The sequence below is a fragment of the Benincasa hispida genome, chromosome 5, assembly GCF_009727055.1.
Source record: "Benincasa hispida cultivar B227 chromosome 5, ASM972705v1, whole genome shotgun sequence".
Lineage (NCBI taxonomy): Eukaryota > Viridiplantae > Streptophyta > Magnoliopsida > Cucurbitales > Cucurbitaceae > Benincasa > Benincasa hispida.
Window position 1 is genome coordinate 1476721 of NC_052353.1, and position 22261 is coordinate 1498981.

Here is a 22261-nt window from a genome sequence, read left to right on the forward strand (position 1 = left end):
CAATGGTTGATGGGTGGAACCATTAAAAATATTGGAAGAATAGAGAGTGAGAGTGAGTTGGTAAAATATACCAACTCAACTCCAATATTTAAAGTTGGTGTACCAAACGCTGAGTTTGTATATTATACCAACTGAACTCAGGTTGGTGAGCCAACCACCCCTTAAATCTTTTCTATTTATCGAACTAAAAAAAAAAGTATTTTTCTTTCATATCAATTACTTGATTATTAAATAAAAGGTTAGAAAAACCGAAATTGAAATGATTATCAGAACACCCAAAATGGAAAAAATAATCCAATCAAATGAATGTGCCCATAAAAAAAAATGAACTAAAGATTTCGAGGGAATAATCATGGAGATGCAACCTTACATTTATTAGAATGGAATTTGAAGCATTAATAAATAAATCATATTTGGAAATAAAATATTGTTTAATTTGAACCTTATTCTCCGGATACCAATTGGCTGAAAAAATTAAATGCTCCAACGGCTCAATTCAATGTGCGCGTGACACTAGTTGGTATAAATCATCCACATCCTGCCGTACACGTGTGCAGTGCAGTGGGTATTTATTATATTTACCTTCTTACTTTTATTATTATTTTTTAGTGTGAAAAGTTGAATTTTCAACTTTTTTTTAGCGATGTCAATTAATCCTAATAATATTTTTAATTGAGAAAACAATAATCGTTTTACAAATGGTTGAAAAAACCATCCTAATAAGTGAACATTATACGTAATTTCAACCATCATTCTTTTTGTTACAAAAATAAAACAATAATTTATTTTTGAAAAAAAATTACTACATGAAATTTTTTATTAACAACTATATTTTCTTTTTTATTTCATATTTAAAAAAACAACACTAACAAATGTATAATGATTATGTGTAGTCTAGGTTATATGCAATCTCATGTATTACTATTTTTGTTAAAAAAAAATTATTTACAAAAATTACTACATGGAAAATTTTTATTGGCAACTATTTGTATTTGATCCAAACAGGTGCAGTTCAACAAAACTCAAGTTCAATTGTTTGCAAAATATTTATTTTGATCATTGTATTTTAAAAAAATGACTAATTTAATCCCTACATTTTCATTTTTATTTCATATTTAAGTGACTGTTTTAATAGTTAAATAACCAAATGAACTAGAGTTAAAAGTATATGAATAAAAAACGAAAGTATATTTACCAAAATGAATCGAATTGAAAGTATAGAGATCAAAATAAATGTTTTAAAAGTATAAAACCAAAATGAAACTACCCAAAGATATTATTTTAAATCTTTATCTATTTCAATAAGGATATCGTTTTTTTCGGACTAAAATCTAATATATATCTTTTTATAAAAATCTTGAAAGTTAACCTTAACCTTTATTTATTTATCTATTTATTTGGGAGAAGAGGAAGAAGGTGAAATTCTAAAGAAGAACCAAATTAGGGTAAATTAAGGTTTGTAGGTGCTATTTATGTCTTTGACTTGGGTGAAAAAAAAAAAACAGTTTACTTTTAATTCACTAATTTAAATAATTTATATTTAAGATAAGAATTTTCTAAAAGAAAAGTGATTGATTGATTAAAATATGTGAATCTAGAGGGTCTTTTTTTACCAAGTATATTTGAAATATGAGTGATTTCAAAATTGATTCATCGTTATATTACAATAATTATTTTAAAAGTATATTATATCATTTCGATTTGTTGTTCTATTTTTATGAAAAATCGCTATCACTTTTCATCTACATTTTTTTTTTTAAAAAGAAAGATTTTACAATTAATTATATTTTCTTCGTTATTCCTTCTCTAAATTCTATTTTGTTATAAAAAAAATAATATATGTATAAATATAGGAGAAAGAAAAATAAAAGGGAAATATTTATTGACATTCATCCTCTAGGACTCTTTATTTTTTTTGTTTCTTTCCTTTTTATCCCTTAACCTAATTTGACTTTCTAAATTTAGTTGGATCAATTATTTAACTATACTATTGAAGATATGTCTTTTAAACTAATAACTACTTTTACTTTCATTTTAAGTAAAAAGAGATATAAAAATGAAGTGGTCACAAAAAAGTTGAAAAATGCACTAATTTTTCAAATAATTAAGCATTTAGATGGCTTAAAAAAACCACTATATGATAACGATTTTATTTTTATACATATAAATTTAATTTATTTTCACTTTTTAAAATCATATTTAAAATGGGAAAAAAAAAGTCTTGAAAGTTTAGCTATGATCATAAAAATGTATCAAGGAAGTGTATTATTATAAAACAATTTTTTGAAGCATTACATTTTTTAAAAAATAGGAAGTTTAAATTGTTCTTTGGGCTCTTCATATAAAAATGACCAATTTATTTACAAATTTAGTTAAATGACAACAAAATTATATTCTACCATTTTGCAATTTTGTTATATTTAAGAACATTTTTAATGATTTTGCTATTTAAAATAAAATTTCGTTCTCTAATATAGAAAATTTAAATATATTATCAATAAAGAAAGACATTAAAGTTGACATTTAAAATATATTTAGGTAGGTCAAAGTTTTATTTCTTTATTATTTTTTAAGTTCAACAATAAGTAGAAATGACGACTTAATCTTTGACTTTTTAGTCGAAAATATATTAACTATTTGATTGTGACATTATATTGAAAAATATTTTCTAACAACTTTGCTGTTTCAAATAAATTTTCTTAAATTTATCATTAATTTCTTTAATTAAAACATATATGTCCTTATTATTTAGCCATTTATTCTAATTAAAAATAAAAAGGTATCTCAATAATCAATAATCATAATAAAGTTTATTACAATTTCAATTCTAAACAATCTAGTAATCGACATCAATATGCCCACGATTCCAATTTTAGACAACTCCAGTAAAAACAACAAAAGAATATCAATTAGATTTATTTCTATTGATTTTCATATAATTGTTAGTAAATGAATCATTTGCAAATGTATTTTACATGAATCGTAAAAAATAAAATCTCATTTCGTAATTATTTGATTTTTTATTTTTGTTTTTGAAAATTAAGCTTATAGACATTATTTTTTCCTTCAAATTTCTTCTTTAGTTATCTACTTTTATTATTAATTTAAAAAACAAGCGAATATTTGAAAAAAAATATTTTTATTTTTAAAATTTGACTGATAATTTAAAAGAAACAAGAAAGTGTTTAATTTTAAAAAATAAAAATAAAAATAAAAAACGAAATAATTATCGAAGAAAACGTAAACAAATAAAAACTATAGTTGGATGAATAATGGTTAAAAAAAAAAGTGTGGAACCCATAGAGTAAAAGCGTGCTGTCACTGTCACGTGGCTCTGTGTTTTCTCTTTGATATCTCTTTGTGTCCCTTTGGGAAGAGGAAAATTGAAAAATTAAAAGAGGAGAGAAAATATCGAAAAAAAGGGGGAAAAAAAAAAAAGAAAAAGAAAAAGAGGACTAAGCGCTGGTTTGCGAGTTACTCGGTTAGTGGGCACTTTTCTCCTTCTTCTCCGCCCATAAGCCCCCATTATCTAGCAGACACCAACACAAAAATCCAGCCACCGAACTCTGTTTCTCTCTTCAAACCCCTCTTTTCCGATCGCATTCAACAGCAATTCATCAGGGTCGTTCTTGTGTCAATCTTTCAACCATGGATGATACCTCCACGAACAAGTAAAATCATCACCCTCTTGCTTAATCTGTTTGTTTCTTCGATTGTTTTGGTTTCTGCGTGTTTATTCTAAGATTTCTTGTAATGGGTCTTTTTAGGAGGATCCATCCCTTGTTGATTTTTTTGTTTTCGAGGAAGTTGCTTTGGGGTTTGTTTTTAGATGGGTGTGGTGGAGGAGGGGAGACTTTTGGGAGTTTGTGGTGGGATTGAGTTGGTTTTTTTTATTAATCCTGATTTTTTGCTTTTTATTTGAGGTTGCAATTGGGATGAGGATGGGGTTTTGGATCTAACTGAAGTAGTGGGTCATTGCATTACTGTTTCCTTCGTGCCTTTTTTGTTCGTGTTTGACTACTTGTGTTGTCACCAATGTACTATATCATCGAGAGCTAATTACTTGTTATATTGTTTGTAGTGTTCTTGCAGTCTTGTCCTTTCTCGGATCCCAATTGTTTATTCAATTCTTTTTCAGATAAATGGTTGTTATTATGTTAATTTGTTGAGATAATCCTCCCCTATGGTTTAATTTTCTCCTTTTCAACATTGGTCTTTCTGTAGTTTGACTTGCTTAGTTGAGATTGAACTGATTATTTTCCATTTCTCTTATGTTAATACGTGTTGCATGTATATAATTGTACGTTTCTTTATCGATTTTTTTAATTAGGGATTCTTGGAATTGGGAAGGAGACGGGTATACCATTCAGAAGGATACTGATATAGGTGAGTGTTTCCTGGTTTAATTTGTTTATTATGCATGATCTAATTACCTAGTGTTAAACTTGCTTATTCTTGAAACATCCTTTTGTTTAATTGTCATGAGTAGAGATATCAGAATGCCTGTGGGATGGGGTATCCGAAAATGGCGATCTTTCGTATGTGTTTGATGAAACAACTCCTGTTAAAGCTTGTGGGGACTTGGCATACCATGTTACGTGTGGTGGTAAGGAATTTACACCCTCCTCCAACCCCTCATTTCCTTCCCAGTAAATCACTTTTTTTTTTTCTTTTTTTGTGGTAATGTATACACTTGTATTTAGTGTAAAGAGTGCTCGGTTCTTTGTCATTTTTAATGTGGAGAAGTGGGATTCAGATGATAGGAACGAGAAATCAGAAGAATCCAGGGAAACTCAATCACAAGCGAAGAGACGGCGGATGTTGCAGTTTACTGCACAAGATTTGGAAGCTTCCTTCTGCCGTGAAGATTTGTCTTCTAGATTTCTAAAATCACATGTAAGTGATATGCACATCCTGTTTTGTTTTGTTTTTAAAAAAATCAAATTAAACAAGCATGATGTATGATCGAAGATTTCTAAGATCACATGTAAGTGATTTGCACATCCTGTTTGTTTATTTGTTTGTTTGTTTTTTAAAGTCAAGTTAAGCAAGCATGTTGTATGACCGAAATAATTCAGATCGACTTGAGTCCAACTTGTCAATTGTATAACTTGTTATACGTTATTGCTTATCAGGATTCATAATTGTTTTCCTTTCCTTTCCTTTCCCTTTTTTGTTTATATTTTATAATTGACAACTTTAGTGTTTAGGAGAACTTTATGTTGACAACTTTATGTTGACAACTTTATGTTGTTTGCGAGGAGCTTACTGACAAACTTTAGTGTTTAGGAGATGGGCTTTAACGAGGAGCTTTGTTGATAGGGGTTCCATTTTCTTTTTTAAATCTCTTAAAGAATCTAAAATATTTAGAGACCGAAAGCCTTTCTCATTTGTATTTTCTTTAAAGCTACATGATTTACTATCTGATTGTTCCCTTGTAAGTTCAGTTCTCTTTCAATGCCTTGTAGTAGATCCTCTTAGATACAAAAACTTCCAATATGATGTTAGACTTGTCAATTATAGAATTCATGTGAAATTTGAAGTGTTCTTTTGTTCTGTATCCAGAGTAAGGATGTTTCTCATTTGTATTTTCCTTAAAGCTACATGATTTACTATCTGATTGTTCACTTGTAAGTTCAGTTTTCTTTCAATGCCTTGTAGTAGATCCTCTTAGATACAAAAACTTCCAATATGATGTTAGACTTGTCAATTATGGAATTCATGTGAAATTTGAAGTGTTCTTTTGTTCTGTATCCAGAGTAAGGATGTTTCCAGTCCGGCTGCTCTCGCCGAAGTTTCATACGGGATTCCTGAGTGTTCTGAACTCTCAGGTTTGTCTCAAACAATACACTACTTAAATGTAAAAAATATGTATTGATGTCCTTGTTTGCTTGCTTCTTGGATTTGTCTAATCGTTATGTATTTGTCTTAGATAATGTGCTCATCTCTTGTCATGAGAATTTGGATCACTCACCTGACGGTTGGATTGCTGAATGCCTTAATGATGCTGATATGCATTGTAGCCCTGAGGATTTGTATGTATTTTGTGTGCATCTGAATTGTCTTGTTTGAAATTATTAATTTAAATTATATAAATGCCTTATAATGTGGAACTCAGGAACTTTGTTGGAACTTCAGACATTCAAATTGATGTATCAGGTGACATTTATTTATGTTTTTTCTTTCTTTCATAGTAAACTTTTTTTTTTTTTGAAGTGTCACTCTTGTTACAACATTAGTTTATTCGAACTTGTAGAGTTTTGTGATGGTGCACCTGAGTTCAAATCCAATGCAGTCCAACATCATCCTACTCGAGCTCCTCCGAACATAATCTTTAAAGGTTCTATTCTGCTCAACATTTTTAGTTAACATTTTTCCTGAATAGTATGAGATCGCTATATATTTTATGTCAATGGTAATTGATGACATCTTTTGAAGGTTTCTTTACGGTGGTGACACACCATGTTCGATTTTGTGTCAGTTGTCACTGATGATTCTTTCACTTTTATCCATCCAAATTAATGTCTTGCAAACCATTTGTCTGTATGTGCAGGTCGGAAGTCATATATTAGAACTCCCACTAAATTGGCTTCTTCAGTTGCCTACCCATTTGCCTTTATCAAGCCCTGTGGATTCCATGGAGATGTTACCTTGAAGGACATAAACCAGCGGATCCGCACACCTCCACCATCAAAATTGAAGCATCAACCCGAAGATCCATCTCAATCTTACCCAACTTCAGCTTTCTCTGGAAAGCCTGTAGTAGGTAAAACCAAGATTCACACTGAAGGTGGAAAGGGAAGCATCACAATCATGAGGACCAGAGGTTGAACAAACAATGGATAACGGTTCTCGCTATCCAAACTTTCCTTTTTGCTGCCTGTTGGTCCATCCTTGAGGGATTTGTAAAATGTTAGGGCCATCCAAGTAGTACAGAAGGTGATTAATTTCCATTTTTGGTGGGGATAGATAGAAAGAGAGAGATGTGTAGGAGTACTAGAGTTGCTCTTGGAATCCCTAATCATATAACTTCATTAATATGTTTATGCTTCCAAGTGAACTCTTGTAGGTTGTTCGAGTTCTAGTTCGACACCGATAAGATTTATGTCATTTTTAGACTCGAAAACACTCATTTTTATGTTTATTATCAAATCATTCCATTCCTTTTGCCTTGTGAAACTCTTCTGTAATGCTTTTGCTGAAAAGCTTAAAAAATTGCACTCTCTCTCTCTCTCTCTCTGCTTTTGTTTGGTTGACCATGGAAATATGAGAATCAAATAGGATCTTGTTTCATAGGCTTTGGTTAAAGAGAATAGCGGAGGTGAAAAGATGTGCTTGAGAAGCCCTGCTCTCTGAGCTTGTGCAATAGACTCTTCTTTTTATGCTTCATAAAGAAGTTTGGATAATGTTTTTCCACTAGAAACTTTTATCTCAGGATCTGCCCTCTGCCTCTGATGAAGATTCTTTATTTCTTTTTTTACTGTCACTTCTTTTGTTTTGTTTGAAAATTTTAGTATGGCATAATAAATAACTTTTACTCTATGTACTAGGTAGGCTTATTTTGGCAAGTGGGCTACTTGGGCCTGGATTTCTTTTAGAGATTTGGCCCAGTTCTCTAAACCCTAAATTTGTCCAATACCAATTAGATTAAGTCAACATATGTAAGTGTTAAAGTTAACAAGTTCAAAAAAATTGGTTTTTTTAGTTTAGCAGATGGGATGAAAGATCATACCTTTTATTATTTATTTATTTATTTTTCAATCAGTTTAAAAATATACGTAGTAGTGAGGATTTGAACTTCTGACTTAATTTGTCGATAATTTATGTCATTCACATGTTAAAAAATGTTCATGTTAATAAAAGTAATAATTATCTTATCTATGGTTTGGTTATACTACCCACAGTTGTACTCAAACTAATAAAAAGAAGTATGGTTAACTTGTGACCTAAAATTTGAAAGATTGAGATTAAGAGGAGAAGAAAAGTACACAATTATTCGATCTTTATGCTCATCAAACAAATTATAGGTTTGTTTGGATTAGGGTTGACAAAAATTCTCGTGGGGTGGGTCCCCACAGAACTCCGCCTTGATCGAGGTGGGGAATCCCTGGTTAATCGGAGATGAGGGTCAAACTGGGGATTATAACTGAGTTCTCAGTCGGAGATGGGGAGGGTATCCTCGCCCCATCCTCGACCCCGATTGATTTTTTTGAATTTTTAGTATATAATTATATATATACCCTATAAATGTATATTAGTTTTACAAATATTTATTTAATTATATATAATTGTATATATAACAAAAGAACCGGGGATGGATCCCCGCGGGGACCCGTTTCTCCTGACGAGGAATCTCCATTCTTGTCCTCGCCTTCAATTTGCAGGGACGGAGGCAAGGATGGGGAAAATACCTCCCATGGGGGACGGAATGGGGAATCCCCCGCCCCTTCTCGGTCCTGTTGCCAACTCTATTTTGGATTGACTTGAAAAAAAATGTTTTAAAATTTTTTTGTCTTTATTTAAACACTTTTGATAAGAACTTATTGAAATACACTTAAAAGCTATTTTGAGTGGTTGTCAAACACAACTTCTTCCAAAAAGACTTATTTTTTAAATTAAACATTTGAAAATGTATTCCAAACACACCATAAAATAAGCTAAGTTATTTTAAAAAAAACTTTTGAAACTCACTCTTGGTCTTTATAAACGTTTTAAAACTATTCTCAAAACTATTAAAATGTTGGATAAGTAATCAACATGATAGTGATACAAAGTAACATGAAAATGATTAGACATTTAGACACATACACTCATGTACCAACATTCTAAGAGGCTGTTTGGGGCGCTGAGATAATATAGGATGTGAGAAGTTCTGATGTCCGAGGAGTTTTGATCGAGTATGATCGAGTATATATGATATACAATACACGGAAAAAAAATGATAGTGAGATACAAAACACGTTCCAAAAATGGGCCCACAAACAATTAAAATTGGTGAGATAGGATAATAGACCTCTAAACACTGAGATTATATAGGATGTGGGGATATATCATCTCATGTTGGGTCCCCAAACAGCTCCAATAATTTTCTTACCAATTTTGAAAGTTATTACAACTTTTTGAAAGAATAAATGTATATTGGAAACAAAGAACAACGATTAAAAACATATATTCTATAATTTAGCATTAAACTAATAATTCATATAAATATACAATTAAGAATACAAAGATTAAAAAATCTTTAAGTGATATTTTACATTAACTAATTTTTGTGGCGGCAAAAATATTACCTACTCAAACTTAGAAATTTTAAATCCTCAAATAATCAAACAAATGATTTGAAAAGAGAAATAAAAAATAAAAAATTCAAAAAGCATCAAGGATTTCCGAGATGAAATTGCTGCAAGTGGGGCAGTTCCCGCGGCTGACCATCATCTCCTTCGAACAGAGCCGGCAAAAAGTGTGGCCGCAAGCCGCCAATGGCGGATTCTTATGCTTCACCATACAAACGCAGCAGGTAAATTCTCCACCAGTACCATCATCTTCATCTTCTTCGTATTCATCATCTTCATCGTCGTCGAAGAAATCTTCTTCAAATCCCATTCCGTAACTCGATCTTTCGAACCCCATTTCTCTGTCCGTCTCGTGCAACAGATCCATCAACGACATCCTCACCGGCTCCGTCGTTGGCGAAGACTCCTCATTCTCTGATCCGGTTGTTGACTCTTCGTTTTCATTTTCATTTCCGTTCTCGTTGTTTTCGTTTTGTTCTTTTTCTTCTTCCGCGGCTACCGCCGCAGCTGCGGCCGCGGCAGCAGCGGAAGCTGCATCTGCTGCTTCTTGTGCTGCGACGGCTTCTCTAGCGGACATCATTCTGTGGTCTGAGAAATTGGAGTATCGAATTCGGTTATCCCGATCTGGTTCTGTTGGCTCGGTGTAACTCTCCATTGGATTCGAGACACGGACTGAGTTATGGCGTGACATTTGCGGTCTCATGATTCGAGTTGGCGCTGCATCTGGAGACGATGAGTAATCGGAGGATTCATCGTAATGGGACCCTGATGAATCGCTTGAGCTGTTCATTGTTGAAGTTTGTCGAGACATTTGACGGCGAGTGGATTTGGAAGATTCTTCGGACGGATTACGAGTCTGATTATCGGTGGAGTTTCTGGATGAATGCGTGTTGAAACGGACTTGAGTTCGCCTTCCGATTAGAGAGCGTTTGGTGTGAACAGGAATATCAGAGGTCGGAATCGGAACCGTCGAGACCCAAGCAGAGCCGGCGCGCTTCAGCCGGAGTTTATCTCTAAAAGACTTCCAAGTCCTTTTGTCCTTTCCGAAAAGCCCCTTGCCGGCGCTGGGCTCCTCGTCGCGGATTATGTCCAGTAGGGTTCGGCCACGGATTTCGGCGGCCCTAGCAGTGGCCGGTGGCCCTAACCTATTGTTAGCCAAAACGTCGTCGAGTGTATAGCCTGCCAGGCTACGGCCGTCCTCAACTATCGACATCTGATCAGAAATTTGAGAATCGAAACAACCTTCCGTGTTCACGAATCGTTGCAGATCACAGAAAGAAGAAGAAATGTCAGAATGGAATTGAAACCAGGTCAGTAGAACCGACAGATCATTACTTTGCCGGTAAAACCTAATTAGTGATGCAAATTGATGATTATCAAAAACATAATCAAATTAAGCTTCACGAATTCATGCTATATTCTCTGATATTGACTCATTTTGGGATATTGTTAACTGAGAGATCCAATGTAAAATGACAGGAATGGCTTCTGTAAGAACTTGGATCTTAGCAGGAAGAAGAAGAAGAAGGAGAAATTCAGGTATTTCTGATGAATTCCCCTGGCTTTTCGATCAAATACTGATACAAATAGAAGATCATCAAAATAAAAAATCAAATTAAGCTTCAGGAGTTCATGCATTAATCATCTTACTTTCTGTATCTTGTGGAATCAAAGCATTTGGAAATTACCAAAGTTCAAAGAAACCCACCTTGGGATAATAAGTGAACAATGGATCCAACGTAAAAATTTGACAGGAATGGCTTCTGCAAGAACTTTGGAGCTTGGCAGGAAGAAGAAGAAGAAGAAGAAGAAGAAGAAGAAGAAGAAGAAGAAATTCAGGTATTTCAGATGAATTCCCCTGTTTTTTAAAATCTATTACTGATACAAATAGATGATCATCAAAATTAAAAAATCAAATTAAGCTTCAGGAATTCATGCATTAATCATCTTAGTTTCTTGATCCTCCGGAATCAAAGCATTTGGAAATTGCAAAAGAAAAAAGAAACCCACCTTCAGATAGTGAGTGAACAATGGATCCAATGTAAATTTGACAGGAATATGGCTTCTGCAAGAACTGTGGGGCTCGGAAGGAAGAAGAAGACGAAGATACTCAGGTTTTTAATTCAATTTCTCTTGTTTTTGGATCGATTTCTTTTTCTTTTTTGTTTCTTTTTTGTTTTTTTTTTTTTTGTTTTGTCTTAAAAAAATAAAATAAAAAATGGAGTTAAATTAGAAAGGGAATGAAGAATGTGGAAGGGAAGCAATTGGTTAGGAGAGGTTGTCTCAATTTTCGGAAAGTTGTGAGGTTGTAGAAAATTGTTTAAACAAAGAGGAGAGAAATGGTGGAAAATAAAAATAAAAAGTTTTGTTACATCTTCTTATTTAAAAAAAGAAAAATTATTGAATGAGGCAATGCAATGTAAAACTATCCAAAGTTTCCTTTGTATCGCCAAATCGATTATAACTCGATTAGCATATGAGTATGTTATTAACCACGAGATATATGGTTGGAATCTCTTTTCTCAATTATACTTAAAAATGCTTCATTTATATCTTTTTCCAATAGTTTTGTTGGAGAAGAAGCATTTTATTAGTTTTTTTTTAGTTAAATTATACTCAAACAAAAGAAAAAAAAAAAAATCCAAACTCTAATATGAATCTAATCATCACCTTAGATTTTGAAATGCTGAATTCTAACTAACGTTTGTTTGAAATTATGCTAAGAAAATATTCATGAAGTGAACTGATGTGACACTCAGATGCATGATTTAGAAGGCATATGTAACTATATTTACAATTAAAGTTCAACTTTATAGTTTATCAAGGTATTAGCATTATTTCAATTCATGGGACATTGTTTATAACAATGTTCACATAATAAAATTTGATATGTTAGGCATCATGTCAATTTACAAGAATGTTGTAAATAATGTGACATATCTTTCAATTTTACATATAAATTACTACATCAATTTTCATTTATCATTTTTGTTAGAAAAATTCTCCAACAAAAAATAATTTTAAAGTTTCAGGATTAAAATGAAATTTTTCAAAAATTAGAGGCATGATTAATAAATACGTCAAAGTCTTAGAACATTTTGTATAGCTCAACTTTTTTTAAAAAAAAAACCATTAATCTATTAATTTTCAAAAATTTGTATTTATTATAACCATTTTTTGAATATAGTATTCTCCTCCCTCTGGAGTCTAAGAGATTTTTTTAGTTCAAGATACAAGAGATGGTTGAAGTAATAGCATCTATTAAAGTTCATCGAGCATGAAGTATTAATTAAAGGTACAATCATGCCAAAACGTGATAGTCTTTAGATTTAGAGGCTCAATTCCTCGATTCTACGTATTGTAAATTAATAGATAAATATAATAAAACATAAAAAATAAATAAAATAAAATAAAGGTAGATTAAGAACTGACATGAACATAACTTTCTTGGTTAAAATATATATCATCTACTAAATTTAAAAGCTTTGAATCCATTATATGCATTAAAAAACAAAAATTTATAAGAAATAACATGTTTTCAAACATATATTTCACAAATATCAATTTTTAGGAAATATTTTGGCCTTAGCTTGACTCAGTTTCTGTTTTTCTTTTTAAAATTCCACTTTTATCCTTTCATGGAGCATTAGGGATAACTAGTGAAGTTATAAAGTTTGAGGAGTTATGAACTCTTAAGCCCACAGTATTAAGAAGTCAATAAGTCATAAAATTAATATTTTCTAGTCATGGGACCACAAACTCCGGGAAATTTGTACGGATGACCCAATTTTTGGGTCCAAAATGTCAAATTACATATTTTTAAAAAATAATATCAATTGGCCCTCTGCTTACGTCATCACGGTATGAGATTATATGAATTGCCTCTGATAACCGTCTCGCTCTCGTTACTTGGATCTTGCTCTCGCTGTCTATTTATCTTCCATCGTGATGTGATTGTTTGTCTCTATACGATTGATTTGATAATTTTCACAAATCTTTCTACAACTTAAAATCGTTAACACAACAAAATATATAATGGTGAATTTTTAAAAATCTAAACTTTATTTGAATTGTTATTTTGTTGAATGAAGATTTATTGAACGAGGTTTTCCAGAGCAGAGTTTTTCGGAACTAAATGGAGTTTTCAGAACGGGTTATTCAAAACAGAATAGACTTTTCTTGAACTTGGTTTCATTGGTGTTTGTAGAAACGTGGTCTCAAAAAAGGTATGTAAATAAACATTGTAAATAGCATAACGAAAAGGGTGTAAGAAAGAGCGACAACGAGAAAGGTGGAAAGAGCGACATTGAGTGACAGTGAAGAGAAGTGAGATTGAGCGAGAGAGAGAGACGCAAGAGAGCAAGATACAGCGAGAGGGAGAGAAATTGAGAGCGAGAGTCGCGAGAGCAAGAGCACTTGGGAGCGACAACGAGAGAGATCTATGTGTATTACTATCTACTTAATAGAAAAATGTTCTCTTGCTTTGTAGGATGACAGAAAAGTGTGTACTATTTCGATATGGAAGTCATTGGGATGAGAACCAAAATTTGTATGTTGGAGGCGAGCTAACAGGAATCGTTGTGCCTATTACCTTGAAGTATAAAGAATTTAAAGCTCACATTTACAGGGTTGCAAATGTAAATTGCTTAGAGTTTGATGTTGTTATGAGAGTTAAATATAAGCTTGACTTTGAAGCCCCTCCATTGTACATACAGAATGACGATGATGTTTACATCTTTCTTTGTCTGGATGATCTTTCTAGAGTTCAGCTATATGTAACATTAAAATCATACCATGACGAAAATGTGAAAATGATTCATGATGGTATAGGTGTAGATAGACAATACGAGGCATCATATGAGTTTAATCAAGAAGAATGTGATATTCCATTGTCTATGAACACTCAACTATCAACATTATCAATAGACAATGACAACATTCATGCAGTAGACTTAAAAAGAGAAACTCAATGTTACGGACCTGTGTTTGGTAATGAGAGATCAGCAGGCTTGAATTTTATGGATTGTGGTCCTTCAGAAGAGCATGATCCTTTCGTGGTTGATAATGAAAAATCAGTAGGATTGAATTCTATGGACTGTGCTCCTTCAGAGGTGCATAGACCTGTAGTGGCTGTTACTGAGAGATCAGTAGGATTGAATTCCATGTCTTCTTGTCGTAGAGGGGAATTGATTATGCTTGGCACCTCTTCATCTGAGACAGATGTTGAAGTTGGTCAAATTTTTTTGAGTAAGAGTGATTTAAAAATTAGATTGTCTATTCTGTGCATAAACAATAATTTTGAATATAAGGTAAGGAAGTCAACTAAGTCTTTGTTTACTGCTAAATGTATAGAAGATAATTGTAAGTGGAGCCTTCATGCAGTGAAAATTCCAGAGTGTGACATATTTAAGATCACGAAGTATATGCGGTCTCACACATGTTCTATTAGAGTTTTAATCATGACCATAGACAAGCAACGACTGCGGTAGTTGGTGAACTAATCAAAGACAAGTTTACAGACATAAGACGTTTTTATAAAACTTGTCACATCGTTGAGGATATGAAGAAAGAGTACGGCGTAAACATAAGTTACGGTAAGGCGTGGTGTGCAAGGGAAACCGTTTATGCTCTCGCTAGGGGTACTCCAGAAGAGTCGTACGCTGTTTTACATGCATATGGTGAAGCGTTAAAGATAGAGAGCCCAAGTACAAGGTTTGAAATCAAACTTGAAAATGATGTCTATTTTAAATATATGTTTATAGCATTAGACCTTGTATTAGAGGGTTTTCAAGTTGTCGGCCTATGATAATTGTTGATGGATCACATCTAAAAGGAAAATATAAAGGGATTATGTTGGTCGGCGTCTCCATGGATGGCAACAACCAACTTTACCCACTAGCATATGCCATAGTGGACAACGAAACTGATTGAGCTTGGAAGTGATTTATGTTGAACTTGAAGTGTGCCATTGGAGAACTCCGTAACTTAGTGTTCGTGTTCGATCGAGTGGTATCTATTGACAATACCATTCGTGCAGTTTTTCCCATAGTATTTCATGGATTGTGCACCTACCACCTAGAAAATATTACTCTTTCCAATTTTAAGGACAACATAATTGTTGGGATGTTCAAGGATGCAACCAGGGCATTTCGTATATCAGAGTTCCAAGCACACTGGGACCAACTACGTACTTTTTGAAATGGTGCAATATCGAAATATTTGAAGGATATTGGTCTTGAAATGTGGGCATGTGTTTACCAAACAGAACGAAGATATGATAACGTGACGTCCAATAGTGCAGAGTGTTTCAATTCATTGATCAAAGATATCAACAGCTACCCATAATGTGCTTGTTGGAACATGTTCGAGGCCTCATCCAATCATGGTTTTATGAACGGAGAAATTATTGGGCATCTCGAACGACGTTACACTCGGACTACTGGGAAAACTGATTAGCAACTGAGTGTGACAAGGGCAGATGATATCGAGTGGAGTCGATTGATTGTTATAGGATCCATGTGCGGGAGAATCGATTGGACGATATTGTGAACCTCCATACGAAGGAATGCACATGTAAGGAATTTGACTCACTCGGTATCCCATGTTTGCATGCAATTGTGGCTGCGTGAGAACAAAACATCCCCATCCATGGTTTTTGTAGTTCATTCTATAGTGTTGACTCCCTCATGGTTGCTTAAATCCACTTGGTCATATATCTGAATGGAAGAAACCTCTGGGATATGTGGAAAAACATATTGCACCACCTAGAAGAGTGGTACAAGTCGAGCGATGAAGAATATAAAGAATACCATCAAGAGGAGAACAACGCAGACAAATAAAATATGGTAGGTGTAGAAACTACGGGCATAATCGGCAAAACTGCAGTGAACCATTCATGTTCGGGCAACCTATTGATTCTAATCCAAATGATTCAAATGTCGGTCGATTGTAATTGTCTATGTGCCACTTGTCTTTGTAATTGTCTATATGTCACTTGTCTATGTAATTGTCTACGTGTCAGTTGTCTATTTACAAATCCACAAAACTGTAACTTTCTATGTGCCATTTTAATCCTCAAAACTGTAATTTTCTATGTGCCACTTGTCTATTTACAAATCTCTTCAAATGTATCACTTATCTCACTCTTCCTTTTATAAGGTCAATTAAATTGTTGACTATTCGTGAATCATTCTGGAAACGTCTCACTCTCGCCAATCTCATTCTTGCAAATCTCGCTCTCGTAATCTCGCTATCACTTGTAATTCCTTTTAAAATGTCTCGCTTATAAGTTTGATTACTAAAGTTTGTCTATTCATGGACCTCTTCAGAAATCTCGTTTATCTCGCTCTCCCTTTTATAAGTGTAATTAAATTGTTGGCTATTCATGAACCATTCTGAAAACATCTCGCTCTCGCATATCTCGATCTCGCGAATCTCGCTCTCGCTAATCTCACTATCATTTGTAATCCCTTTTAAATTGTCTCGCTTATAAGTTTGATTACTAAAGTTTGTCTATTCATGAATCTCTTCAGATGTTTCGCTTATCTTGCTCTCCCTTTTATAAGTGTAATTAAATTGTTGGCTATTCGTGAACCATTCTGGAAACATCTCGCTCTCGCGTATCTCGCTCTCGCTAATCTCGCTATCACTTGTAATCCCTTTTAAAATGTCTCGCTTATAAGTTTGTTTACTAAAGTTTGTCTATTCATGAATCTCTTCAGATGTCTCGCTTATCTTGCTCTCCCTTTTATAAGTGTAATTAAATTGTTGGTTATTCGTGAACCATTCTGGAAACGTCTCGCTCTAGCGAATCCCGCTATCACTTGTAATCCCTTTTAAAATGTCTCGCTTATAAGTTTGATGACTAAAGTTTGTCTATTCATGAATCCCTTCAGATGTCTCGCTTATCTCGCTCTCCCTTTTATAAGTGTAATTAAATTGTTGGCTATTCGTAAACCATTCTGGAAATGTCTCGCTCTCACTAATCTCACTATCACTTGTAATCCCTTTTAAAATGTCTCGCTTATAAGTTTGATTACTAAAGTTTGTCTATTCATCAATCTCTTCATATGTCTCACTTATCTCGCTCTTCCTTTTATAAGTTTAATTTAATTTGTTGGCTATTCATGAATGAATCTTCTATATTCATGGTAGTTCTACACTAATATTTTAAATAACATGTTAGTAAAATTATATCGATAATATATATAATATACACAATATACATGTATGTCAATAATATGGAGTGTTCGTACACAATTGACATGCCAATTGCATCCTATAGTTAGTCATCTTATCCTGAGTTATTACAGGCACTGTTAGCCACTAAATGTTCTAAGAATTTTGCAACAAATATTCCATAATCTAACGACTCGTGCTGTGTATTCGTAGAGGTAGGTCGGGATATCTTCCAACGAGACGTTTCGATGTCCGACTTCCAACGTTTCAAGTCACAGTAGTAAAGAAACGAGGTAGAGTGTAAGTCAGCGGTTCAAGAAAAGACTCCAACTTCTTCTTCAATGTCATGGACGGTAGTGAATCAAATACGAACAACCGGCCTTTATTTAAATTGAATGCTATGAACATCCAATGTTGATCGATTTTTGTTGTCGTATATACGAAGTCCACATCTGACCACTTGACATCGATTTACCCATGACATAATCCGGTAACGTCTCTTCCCCCCATGCTACGACAACATGCAAAGTTGACTTGTTCTTAATATATTTGTAGACCCCATCTCGAGAATTTAGGTGACTTTACACGACGAAAAGAACATTAAAAACACATAATAGTCAACTAACGTATTCCTATTCAAAAGTGCAGTAAATGGTTATCGTTATTCCAATTGGTAGGATGGTGAAATGGGGCATACATATGTCTGGTCGCCTATAGAATTTATATTTCATGAACTGAAATAGGATATTTAGGGTCTGCATCCAGAACAAGATATATGTTACGAGAGGGGAGTAAACTGTATGTACTTGGTAAAAAGGATAAAGATCGTAAACTTACGTCACACTCAACCCATGAACTTGGTTCAGTAAACTCCTGGAAAAAGGATTTGGATAATGGCTGAAATGCATTTTCTCGAACCTCGTTGTCCTTATTCTTATCGGCAATCTAGTTCACCATTTCCTTGAATATAACAGCTGGAACCTCATACTCCAAGGAGTATTGGATCGTTGCTTTAAACTATATCGTAGGTATCCCAGGGAGAGGGTACTTAATAGTTGGACGATCCAAAGGAAGTTGAACCATTTTCTTCTCTTTTGTTATTTTTTTTTTGTTCGACGGGAGGTGTGTATTTATCAACAACCTTTCTCTTACGTGTTGTTTTTCTACTCTCGACCATAACCTACAGAAATATAACAAAATAGTGAACATGTTGAATAACAAATATGAAGAAAGAAATTTTCGAATCACATAATGATTATACCTGTGAATCGAGATATAGGGTGTTAGAAGAGGTCGTGATATCAAGCTATACAGATAAATTGAGAGGTGGAGGTGGGGTAGGTGACTTAGGTGGAGGTGAGATAGGTGACTTAGGTGGAGGTGAAGTAGGTGACCTACGTACGGGTGGGGTAGGTGACCTATGTACAGATTGGTGAGTGACCGAGATAGAGTCGGGATGGGGGACATGGTGGCATCGTGGCCTATCTGTGGAATGGGAAACCTCGTCGCCTCAAACACCGTGGAACCCTTCATAGACTGTAATAGAGACAAAATAGTTGACAATTGTGCTTTCATGTCTCTCGTGTCCATCTCCAAGTTCGATACACGAGTATCCTAGNAATAGAGACAAAATAGTTGACAATTGTGCTTTCATGTCTCTCGTGTCCATCTCCAAGTTCGATACACGAGTATCCTAGCTCGATATTGAGCTGTTAATTCTCCGCAGGTACGAATATACACTAGGATCAACATTGCCTCCCTCCCCGTGGCCCAAAACCTCCGGGACAAAACACTCCTCCTCAGGCTCAGGACGTACGTCACCTACCAGCACATCATGAAACATATCCTCGCTAGGGATATAAGTAGGCTGGTGGATGTTTTGGTCCCCTTCAGATTCGTCGTCCCTCACTCCACCTTCTGAATTATACAAGGCACAACTACCTTGCTCTTTTGAGTGGCAACGTTCCCTGCTATTAACAATAGGATCTCGTATAAAAGCGAGACGTTTCCAGAATGGTTCACGAATAACCAACAATTTAATTACATTTATAAAAGGGAGAGAGCGAGATAACCGAGACATCTGAAGGGATTCATAAATAGACAAACTTTAGTCATCAAACTTATAAGTGAGACATTTTAAAAGGGATTACAAGTGATAACGAGATTCGCTAGAGCGAGACGTTTCCAGAATGGTTCACGATAGCCAACAATTTAATTACACTTATAAAAGGGAGAGCAAGATAAGCGAGATATCTGAAGAGATTCATGAATAAACAAACTTTAATAATCAAACTTATAAGCGAGACAATTTAAAAGGGATTACAAGTGAGAGCGAGACGTTTCCAAAATGGTTCACGAATAGCCAACAATTTAATTACACTTATAAAAGGGAGAGCAAGATAAGCGAGACTTCTGAAGAGATTCATGAATAGACAAACTTTAGTAATCAAACTATAAGCGAGACATTTTAAAAGGGATTACAAGTGATAGAGAGAGCGAGATTGGCGAGAGTGAGACATTTCTAGAATGTTTCACGAATAGCCAAAAATTTAATTAATTTTATAAAAGAGAGAGCGAGATAAACGATACATTTGAAGAGATTTGTAAATAGACAAGTGGCACATAGAAAATTAAAGTTTTGAGGATTAAAGTAGCACATAAAATGTTACAATTTTGAGGATTCGTGAATAGACAAGTGACACGTAGACAATTACATAGACAAGTGACATATAAACAATTACAAAGACAAGTGGCACATAAACAATTACAATCGACCGACATTTGAATCATTTAGATTAGAATCAATAAGTCACCCGAACGTGAGCGGTTCACTGCAGTTTTGTCGATTATGCCTATAGTTTCCACACCAACCACATTTTATTTGTCTGCGTTGTTCTTCTCTTGATGGTATTTTTTATACTCTTCGTTGCTCGACCTGTACCATTCTTATAGGCGGTGCAATATGCTTTTCCATTTATCCCGGAGGTCTCTTCCATTCAGATATGTGACCGAGTGGATTTACGGGTTCTGCATAAGCAACCATGAGGGAGTCAACGCTATAGAATGGACTGCACAAACCATGGATGGGCATGTTTCGTTCTCGCGCAGCCACAATTGCATGCAACACATGGGATATCGAGTGAGTCAAATTCCTTGCATGTGCATTCCTTCGTATGGAGGTTCACAATATCGTCTAATCGGTTATCCTGCACATGGATCCTATAACAATCAATCGGCTCAACTCGATATCGTTTGCCCTTGTCACACTCAATTGTTAATTGGTTTTTACAGTAGTTCGAGTGTGACATCGTTCGAGATGCCCAATAATTTCTCGGTTCATAAAATCATGACTGGATGAGGCCTTGAACAAGTTTCAACAAGCACATTATGGGCAGCTGTCGATATTCTTTGGTCAATGAATTAAAACACTCTGCACTATTGGACGTCATGTTATTGTATTTTCGTTATGTTTGGTAAACACACACCCAACTCTCAAGACCAATATCCTCCCAATATTTCGATATTGCACCATTTCGAAAAGTACGTAGTTGGTCACAGTGTGCTTGGAACTCTGATATACGAAATGCTCTGGTTGCATCCTTGAACATCCCAACAATTGTGTTGTCCTTAAAATTGGAAAGAATATTATTTTCTAGGTGGTAGGTGCACAATCCATGAAATATTGTGAGAAAAACCGCACGAATGGATTGCCAATAGATACCGCTCGATCGAACACAAACACCAAGTTAGGGGGTTCTCCAATGGCACACTTCAAGTTCGACATAAACCACTTCCAAGCTCGATCAGTTTCATTATCCACTATGGCATATGCTAGTGTGTAAACTTGGTTGTTGCCATCCATAGAGACGCCGACCAACATGGTCCCTTTATATTTTCCTTTCAAATGCAATCCATCAACAATTATCATAGGTTGACAACTTGAAAAACCTCTAACACAAGGTCCTAATGCCATAAACATATACTTAAAATGGACATCATTTTCAAGTTCGATTTCAAACTTTGTACTTGGATTCTCCATTTTTAACGCTTCATCATATGTATGTAAAACAACGTACGACTCTTCTGGAGTACCCCTAGCGAGAGCATAAGCGGTTTCCCTTGCATGCCACGCCTTATCGTAACTTATGTTTACGCCGTACTCTTTCTTCATCTCCTCAACGATGTGACGAGGTTTATAAACACGTCTTATGCCTGTAAACTTGTCTTTGATTAGTTCACCAACTACCGCAGCTGTTGCTTGTTTATGGTGATGATTTAAAATTCCAATAGAACATGTGTGAGGCCGCATATACTTCGTAATCTTAAATATGTCACTCTAGAATTTTCACTGCACGAAGACTTCATTTACAATTATCCTCTATACATTTAACAGTAAACAAAGACTTAGTTGACTTCCTTATCTTATATTCAAAATTATTGTTTATGCACAGAATAGAGAATATCATTTTTAATCACTCTTACTAAAAAAAAATTGATCAACTTTAACATCTGTCTTAGATGAAGATGTACCAGGCATAATCAATTCCCTTCTACGACATGAAGATATGGAATTCAATCCTGCTGATCTCTCAGTAACAACCACTATAGGTCTATGCACCTTTGAAGGACCAGAGTCCATAGAATTCAATCCTACTGATCTTTCATTATCAACTACGAAAGGATCACGCTCTTATGAAGGACCAAAATCCATAAAATTCAAGCCTGCTGATCTCTCATTACTAAGCACAAGTCCGTTACATTGAGTTTCTCTTTCCAAGTCCACTGCATGA

The 22261-nt window shown here is 34.4% G+C and overlaps 3 protein-coding genes across 3 annotated transcripts; 2 read left to right on the top strand and 1 right to left on the bottom strand.

Moving 5' to 3' along the window:
• Nucleotides 1–3374: 3374 nt before the first annotated feature.
• Nucleotides 3375–7223, top strand: LOC120077463 (protein XRI1). Its single transcript, XM_039031342.1, has 9 exons — nucleotides 3375–3671; nucleotides 4331–4386; nucleotides 4490–4606; nucleotides 4757–4896; nucleotides 5759–5831; nucleotides 5933–6035; nucleotides 6119–6159; nucleotides 6257–6340; nucleotides 6554–7223. Exons 1-9 carry the CDS (start codon nucleotides 3649–3651, stop codon nucleotides 6829–6831), a joined length of 915 nt encoding a protein of 304 aa, XP_038887270.1. The 5' UTR covers nucleotides 3375–3648; the 3' UTR covers nucleotides 6832–7223.
• Nucleotides 7224–9274: 2051 nt separating this feature from the next.
• On the bottom strand, nucleotides 9275–10600 carry LOC120078795 (homeobox protein 9). The gene has a single exon (XM_039033113.1). The coding sequence runs from the start codon at nucleotides 10504–10506 to the stop codon at nucleotides 9367–9369; it is 1140 nt and encodes a 379-aa protein (XP_038889041.1). The 5' UTR covers nucleotides 10507–10600; the 3' UTR covers nucleotides 9275–9366.
• LOC120078004 lies at nucleotides 10468–15224 on the top strand. The gene is made up of 9 exons (XM_039032170.1): nucleotides 10468–10603; nucleotides 10773–10832; nucleotides 11048–11132; nucleotides 11348–11407; nucleotides 13385–13519; nucleotides 13783–14521; nucleotides 14603–14712; nucleotides 14763–15005; nucleotides 15056–15224. Exons 1-9 carry the CDS (start codon nucleotides 10588–10590, stop codon nucleotides 15222–15224), a joined length of 1617 nt encoding a protein of 538 aa, XP_038888098.1. The 5' UTR covers nucleotides 10468–10587.
• The last annotated feature ends 7037 nt before the right edge of the window (nucleotides 15225–22261 follow it).

Bases quoted from the DNA above. Each gene is read 5' to 3' on its own strand.
- LOC120078795 (XM_039033113.1), bottom strand. From the start codon at position 10,506: ATGTCGATAGTTGAGGACGGCCGTAGCCTGGCAGGCTATACACTCGAC.
- LOC120077463 (XM_039031342.1), top strand. From the start codon at position 3,649: ATGGATGATACCTCCACGAACAA. The intron at 4,387-4,489 runs GTGAGTGTTTCC...TGTCATGAGTAG, and splicing joins TCAGAAGGATACTGATATAG to AGATATCAGAATGCCTGTGG. The intron at 5,832-5,932 runs GTTTGTCTCAAA...TATTTGTCTTAG, and splicing joins TGAGTGTTCTGAACTCTCAG to ATAATGTGCTCATCTCTTGT.
- LOC120078004 (XM_039032170.1), top strand. The intron at 14,522-14,602 runs GTTGGTCAAATT...TTTGAATATAAG, and splicing joins CATCTGAGACAGATGTTGAA to GTAAGGAAGTCAACTAAGTC. The intron at 15,006-15,055 runs GTTTGAAATCAA...ATATGTTTATAG, and splicing joins ATAGAGAGCCCAAGTACAAG to CATTAGACCTTGTATTAGAG.